The 8,249-nt window shown below is 38.3% G+C and overlaps 1 protein-coding gene across 1 annotated transcript in view; it reads right to left on the reverse strand.

The window, feature by feature from the left end:
- Positions 1–429: 429 nt before the first annotated feature.
- CUNH3orf38 (chromosome unknown C3orf38 homolog) overlaps positions 430–8,249 on the reverse strand; it is an 11,613-nt gene continuing 3,793 nt past the window's right edge. The window contains exons 2-3 of the mRNA XM_009274598.1: positions 6,133–6,353; positions 430–2,425 (exon numbers count right to left, since the gene is read on the reverse strand). Of these exons, the coding sequence (XP_009272873.1) occupies positions 1,850–2,425; positions 6,133–6,353 (797 nt within the window). The 3' untranslated portion in view covers positions 430–1,849. The remainder of the gene's footprint in view (positions 2,426–6,132; positions 6,354–8,249) is intronic.

Here is an 8,249-nt window from a genome sequence, read left to right on the forward strand (position 1 = left end):
GAAGGGTTTCTGACAATGAGTTAGCTTTCATTGGGATCAGTCCCCACTCCCTCTCGTTCAGAGTTAGCACAAGCATTAATGCCGATACAAGAAGGAAGCAAGGACATGCACCTGAGTGGAGGAAGGGGACCGCCCGCACCACATCAGCTGAAAGCACTCATGAAAGCTACACCCTTAGTCATGTTCGTATTTAACACACTGACTAAAGCAATAGTTACACTGCCAGTTACAAAGTACAGTTCTGCAAACAACAAAATATTTAGTTGAATTACGGGCTGTCATACTGAATGTTGAAAAGGTACCCATTTAGGCCCTTAGGTAGGCTTTTGTCCTCACTTGAAGAGGAATGCAATTCTCAACACATACGATGAAACTGCTTCTTCCGAATTTTAAATTCAGGGTGATTTTTATTTGTTATACATCAGTAGCTGAAGAAGCCACAACTCAACTGTTTATTGGGAAGGAACATTCCAACACAGTATTTGAACTTTTGCTCAGGAAAGAAATTATTTTAGAAATTTTTAAAGAGCACTCGAGATTCAGACTGTTCATAAAAACCAGTTCTGTGCATACTTGAATCTTCTTGTTTCCTCTCAGCCACCCATAATTTTACCATTTGTCACCTTTGACAAACATATCAAAACCAAAAGAACTTTTCCCATGTTACAGGGAATGTTTCCTTTTTCACAACTTGCATTGGTGAAGCTATAAAATTAAAACAAAACTCCCAAACAATCCAAGCAAGCTGCGGAAATAGAAGTTTTCTTCTTGTTTCACCTCTAATCACTTATAAATTAAAAAAAAAAGTAAGAAAATTCAACTTCTACAATGGCAGTAATTTCAGTTATGAAGTAGTAATTGGGTTATTTATTTAATATCACCTGTCGTTGTAACTGCCCAGTGTTAACAAATTGACTTCTAGTCAATGTAACAAAGCAGCTCAGAGTAGATAGAATTCTTATTTTGAGAAAACATACAAAAATCACAACTATTATATTAAAAACTCTGGTGTAAGTATATACAAAATAATCATCAAAGCATTTTGTTCATACAGTGCTGCTGTAAGTCATGAAATCAACTACTTGATCCAAAAGAGTCAGTGCTAGAAATGGATGCCTGGGCAACCATCTCAAATTTGTCTGCTTGGGGATACAGATAGAACAACAGAGAGTTTTGTCTGTATTCATTACAAAGTTGGAGCCATAAGGTAAAAGGAAAGGAAGCTACTAACCCAACGAAAAAAGACTTCAACGATGCCAAGTTCTCTGCATTGTCCCATTAAAGTACTTCTACTGTTCCATGATGGAACCACATTTAGAACATAAATGGCAGCAGCCTCCATTCACATTATTTTGTCTGTTCTCCCCAAAAATTCCTGAAGCGGCAGATGATTTTCTTGGGACTTAGACGTCCATTTAGACACTCACTAATCCCAATTTCAAAAAGCCAGAAGCAATGACTTCCTGTTACAACTCAGATAAGAGTTTAAACTGGTGACCTGAAGAGAAGCAACCTGCAGTTTGTGAACCCCGAGTTATCTAGTTCATTATATACTGCTGCCAACCCATATTTAAATGTAACCATGTTTTGTAACCAAGAATAACCAAACTAACTCCTTTCCTAACTACAGTACAAAAACTAAAGTAATACTCTGAAACATTTTTTAGCTCTTAGAAAGGTGCCCGAAAGCATCACCTGTATTAAAACTTTAGACCGTATCTCAGTTCGTCATCCAGCAAATCTGACTCAAAAAAGGGACAACATCACATGGCTGCAACCATTTCAACTATGCACTACAAGTGCTGCATGTTCCCCCCCTCGCCCAGTCACACAGTTGTGAAAGAATTGCTCAGAATTTCTGAGGTTCAAACACAGTCAGTTCTTTCCCATCATACAACTCTTGAAGTTGGTTTGGCTCGTATTTTATGGAGGGTTTCTCAATTTGCATCCCAGGCTCCAGGGCATTCTGTCCAACTATTTTAAGATTCACAACTTTTATTTTCCAGGTATTCTCCCTAACGGGACAGCTAATGAGTCCAAAAATTTGTTCAAAGATGCCCAAACAAGTGTTGTCTCTATGTACCGTGCCAGCCACTGCTACCAGCACTAACCCATGTTGAGACGTGGCACATTTCAGTCCATTGGCGTGCAAATTAGGGTTGAATAGAAGATACTCTTCTTTAACCAACGAGAGCAGACGAAGGCTCACCATTTCTGCACCAACATATTCTTCCATGTTTTTTTCAAATGTGTTGTAACAGAACTTCATCCTGGCATCCTCCCAAAAATGCTGTGGTCCCCATCTTTCTTCAGATTTTAGTCCCAAGGGATGTTGAGAATTCAGGAGTTCAAAGAACCATTGACAGAACTCTCCTCCTAGATCATGAATGTCATCTTGTGGTGACTTTTGTCTCTCTCCACGACTCTGCAATCAAGCACATTTTTTTTTCTTATAACTATTTAGCCTTAACATGCGAGATTACCATTTAGAACAACATAAAATCATGTAAATACTTATTTTAAACATTCTAAGTCTTCTTCAATTGTTCTGAGACAGAGTGCCTATAGAAAAACAACGAAGTAAAATCTAATTTATTTTCAAGATCATGATCATCTTATCTAGAGAATCAGGGTAGGTTGTCTGAATTACAGTTAGAATAGTCCTCCAGTTTTGTCTTGGTCTCCAATTTATAAACAAAGAGGAAAACCTTGGTTCTACTGAAAAAAGGCAGGGGAAGGATTTTTGAACAACTTCCATGAGACCAGGATTCTCACACTGAGAGACAAAATTTCTGCTGAGTAAGAAGTACCTGGGTGACTAACTTCACTGGCCATTACATTTCCCAAAGAAGGTTACAGAAAAACAAGGATACAGACCCAACCTGAAAAGCTAATCTCATATTAAGGCGTACCAATTTACTAAAAAGTGCTTACAAATAAGCACTTATGTTGACATGTTTTTCTGTTTCATGTTGCCATCAGTCTCTTCTTTTTGGTTCCTTTTAAGTTGGTGAATTGTGTTGGTCTCTGCATCTTCATATAGCTGATAAGAACAAATAGTACTTATCGGGAAGTCACCTTTTGAATATGCACATCCTTATACCTGAAGCTGACAGAATACTTCTGACTTATGGGGGTATTCTACCTATGTCAGTGGAATACGCTAAAAAAGTGCAAAACTAGTTCAGGAAGAACTGACGCTCAAAGAATTACTGTGTTCCAGAACTTTTTCTCCACCAGATGATGTGCCTGAATTTAGCCCTGTTTGGCAGTAAGACTGCCAAAAATCACCCAAAAGATGCTTGGTCACTTTCAAGAGTTATGTTTGTAGTCTTCACCATATTTCTTAATAGGAAAAGAGCCCAAATCAAAGAAAACCATAATTTATGTTACCTTTGCTCCTTCAAAATAGACAAAAGTCTTGAGGAATCTCAGTTACTTTTCTAATTGTACAACTGATCACTTAAAACAGACTGAGACAATACGACATTGGGATAGGAGGGCTGCAGGGATTTTCACATAGCAACATAGGCTTACTCCCAGAATAAAGGCAACTCCATTCAGCCTGTCATAAAATCCTTTGTTCAACACTGAATCTGCTGAGAAAGTATTTTTAAGTAGTGAGACAAAGTAAAGATTGCTAGCAGACAGCCAAACGTTCAAAGAATAATTCGAAAAGGCTCAGTCAAAGATTCTTGTCTTGTATAGAAGCCTTAGAGAAGAATGGGCCAGTGAAAGAAAGCATGAAAATACTCAAAACACGTCTTCCACTAGTTCCCCCATAGGTTACGGACAAGCCACTTGTGCCCTTTTTTCCCTTGTTTTACAGAAAATGACACACACACACTCCTAAAATACATCTAAGATGTAGGGGGATAAGAAATACTTCAAAATAATATTTAAGTTTAATGATGAGTTGCTGAGACTGACAACAGAGTGGTGGGTATAAAGTTTTGAAGCCAAATTCACAGTAAGTAGCAAAAGCAAGTATCAGCAAGGAACCAGTGGTCATGTTATTAAAACCACATCAGAAGAGGGTGACAAACCACTCCAAGTGTTGTATCACTAAATAAAGTGATACTGTTGTACTGCAACAAAGCAAGCAGTAAGATTTTTTAGATGCTATTATGGGTCAAGCTAAGAAAAATAATCTATTCCTTGCAATTGATTTCTTGGAATGTCTACAACTGTGTGTAGAAGAATAGCAAAATTTAAGCACAACCATTTAGGAAACGAGTTGCTTCATGTTTAGATATTTAAGAAAGGTTTTTAAGTTGATTATAAAAACACATTTGGTTTAGAGGACACTTCTTTCTAAAGGAAGCGTCACTGTAAAAGGCAACAATTGGATGCTCAAGTAACAGTCCTGTGAGCCTATTTAATTTGTACATACATAGTTTGTTTATCCTCTGCTTTCTCTTACAACAGGTAAGATTTTTTACTTAAGCAAAATCATCCAAACTTTCCAACATAAAGATATATCACCTCCAACTGTAAGGTGAGGTGTTTTTTGAACGAGAACTAAATGTACAGTTATTTTGTAGAGCTTCTCAGTATTTGCAACTTGACAGCAAGACTTTTGGAAGTAAACCAAATGTCAAGTTTGCTAACATCAAAGTCTAGTAAGTATTAAATTAAGTATGTTTTAAGTAAGTATTAAGTAATTAAGTATGAAAAGTTTGGAGACTTCTATATAGAAATATAGAAATGCTGTATTTGTTTCACAGTAAGTTGTAATTAATTTCTAATTCTGTTACATAGGTTCATTTTACCCATTTCTTCAAAACTGTGAGGGCTACAAGAATTAAGAGAAAACAAAGGCAAAGGAAGATGTATGTGATAAATAAACCAGTTGAACTTCTCATTCTTCGTGAATGTGTTTTAAGTACTTTGGAGAATTTAATTTACTTACTTTCAATCATAAAACTTCGCTATGGGGTAATACTTGGAAAGTGTTCTTGCAAGAGCAACTTTTTTTTTTTTCCCAAAGTATGCACACAAAAAATTGTTTTGAAAACAATTCTCACCTAAGTCGTAATTCTCATCAGTTAATCCCTGAGAGAAAGCTCAATACAATAGGTTATCAACAGCTACAGAGCTCTAACAGTCCAGCTGGTGGGGCTGTTGCCCATTAGGTCTCAGGAGTACCGGCACTTGAAAGAGCAAGGTGGCTATTTAGAGCCACATGGTAAAGATCCAAGACTAATAAAACACTGAAAGCTCATTACACCACGAGGATTTGCTAAATGTCAAAATTTTGAACTTCAGAATAACCTGTAATTGCCAAAACGCATTTAGCTACGCTGTATTAAGTGTTACTAATACCAACGGGAAAAAATGACACAGACCTGGCAGGGCTACAAACTACATTTCAACAATATAAAAATTTGCTAAAATCCATTCTGCACTCTAACTGCAAGCGGTGAAAAGGAAAACAGCTTACAGACAGTGCTACTTTGATTGCACTGTCTCTAGAAGTAGACCAAGGCCACTTACAAAAAGGTACTTTTCTCTCCATTCCCTCCCTCCCCTGCAACATTTTAGACCACAGTCTGACAGACGTTGTCACCCTGTGATCTACTATCGACAGCATCTCTTTGCTCTGCTCTGGGATGTGCCCTACCAATGGTATTGCTAGTGCCTGGTCGGCTGGAGGATGACTAGAAATCCCGGATCTATAAAAAGTTTAAGAAGATCCACCACAGTAAAAAAATGACAAGGGGCTATGGAGGGTTTCTGTACGATTAACACTGTTTTCATCTGTCCTTGAATCCACATAATTATTTGTGAATACCCTCTATTTTAGCTTACAGTGCAACTTAAAAATTAAAAGCATAGAGAAGACCCCACACATTAGAGTTCAAATGCACTAATATACTTTGCAAGACAGAGCAGAAGACTGTACTCTGCAAGTGATACGTTGGCACAGACACCTTTAAATGATGTAAATTTAAAAAAAACAGAAGAACAAAACAACAACCAAAACCAAACAAGCCAAGAGTTAAAGAGATTCAGTACCTTCCTCAATACAGATGAAGAGCCACATTTTGGATGTACGTTAGAACATTTACACGGGTTATCCTGCAAAAGCAACGCTAAGCATCCTCTGGTCTTTCAGAAAGCAGCACTCACCTTTGTGTGTGGTTTTCTCTCCCCTGACTCTGAGGAACGTGTTGTGAGCTGCCCACTCCAGTACTGCTTTACACGATCAATGAGTAGATGTTTCTCAGAGGAAGGAGGCACTGGAATTCCTTGTGCTGCCAAATACTTAAAAATTATTTCTCGATAGACTTTTCTGCGTTTCAAAACTTCTTCTACATTTTGGCTGTAAACCAAAATGGCATGAATGGCTTCTGCAAGTAAAGAAATTTAAGTTAGCAGTTGCTTCTCTCACAATTAAAACCCAAACCTATGCCATTTCTTAAACTCCTGACCAGCACCTCCAAAGACAGTACAAGACAAGCCTAAATGAAATACAAAGACTTAAATTTGCAAACTGTAATCTGACCCAATCATATTAGACACAGAAGATACCCAAAGACTTGGGAACATGTTTAAAAAACGGCGCTGTTTTTACCGAAGACCTTGCTACCTTGTCATCCCTACTTCCAGTACCAATGACTGCTTGGAATTTATTATGTACTATTTGAGCTTGATGAAAAGGATGCAACTTTTTCTTCCAAATGAAATTACTAATATTCTTCAAGTATTTTCAAGCTGTTTAGAAACTCCAAGTGCTTCAAGAAGTATAAAGATTCTTGCACACAATGCATTTTACCTATACTTCCCGAGATGCAGCTAGCCTTAACTTCAAAATAAGGTCATTCAACATGAAATCATTTAGGGCTTCCTGCTTTGTGTCACCATACAGCAACTTCACTTAGCAAAAGCTGAGCTTGGTTTCATTCTCCATTTGAAAAGCTCTGGGATATTTCAAAATAAGCCATCCACATGTCTTCTTGGAAGCAAGATTACACAGAGAAAGAAGAACCAGACAAATCTTTTAAGGTTCTTCTGAATATGGACTGTGAATCTTAATTTCTGCATCAAATGGGTAGTTCACATGATTCGGTCAGAGAACACATGTTATTTTGAAGAATATGCAAGTTTTCAAATGTTTCCCATGAACAGAAAATTGACCGAAACGCAGACGGAGAGATAACTAAGGTAATCTCTGATTCCTTGTATGCTGAACAAGAATTCTAGTAGCAGAAGTTTGCAGTTCTTCAGACAACCCACAGTAGTTTGTGAAAGCAAGGTTCCATCTAGGCTCCTGAAGACTGATGGAAATGGAATTAAATCTGTTTTATTTCCACGCTAATAAAATTACTACTCCCGGGTTCACAAGAAAACACCATGCACCGTAGCACAACGACAGTGCATTGAAACGTAACATTAAAAAAAAATCAGCTAAAAGGCTCTGTGGCAAAAATAGGAAACACAAAAACTGAAATACACTTTTAAAGTAGTTGTGGTAGCCAGTTCTCACCTGAACTGAGGCTGGGTACTTAACATGTTACCTATAAAAACTGTAAAGTTTAAACAAGAAGAGACTAATAGCTGAAGTAAAAAAAATTAACATCTTTTCATTTAACCTAAAATCACTGCAAAAAGTAGATAAAAAAAGCAAGAAGAAAAACTACGGGCATAAGACCTTTACAAGAAATGTGTTTGGCAAATCTTACAGGTCTGAGTTATATCACGTGAAACGTATTCAAGGTTTTTGGATGAGTCTATTTCAGGGCAATATGCTGAGTGGCCTCAGGTAACTCATACAAAATTAAGTTCTACGAAACAAATCTCAACATCTACAAAGTTACGGGGGATGCTCACACCTGAAAGTGCTCTGTTCTACAAAGAAGTAAGTTCAACATTTGATTTGTGTTTTACCCTTTCAAAACCTGAAAGCAAACGTCATTAACGCAAACAGCAAGAGAGACTTGGGTTTTAAATACGTTTTTAAACACTAACAGGGCACAGCAGGGGCACAGCAGTGCACGAAGCTCACCGGGGGTGCGGGTGGGGGTGTGGCCTAGGAGGGAAAAAGAAGCGCCTGAGATCTGAAAACCTGCTAAAAGCCACTAGCAGCCGCACGTTCCCTGGCCAAAACAAACCCCAAACTGCCAGCAGCCAGATGCCCGCGCTGTGGGGGGGTCCGCAGGCCCGCGGGGGGAGGGGCCCCCCACCAGCCACAAACCAACAAAACGCAGCTGCACGTTTCGCCACAGCCCGGCACCGCGGCAGGGCGC

Source organism: Aptenodytes forsteri, unplaced genomic scaffold (assembly GCF_000699145.1).
Source record: "Aptenodytes forsteri isolate BGI_AS27 unplaced genomic scaffold, ASM69914v1 Scaffold287, whole genome shotgun sequence".
Taxonomy (NCBI): domain Eukaryota; kingdom Metazoa; phylum Chordata; class Aves; order Sphenisciformes; family Spheniscidae; genus Aptenodytes; species Aptenodytes forsteri.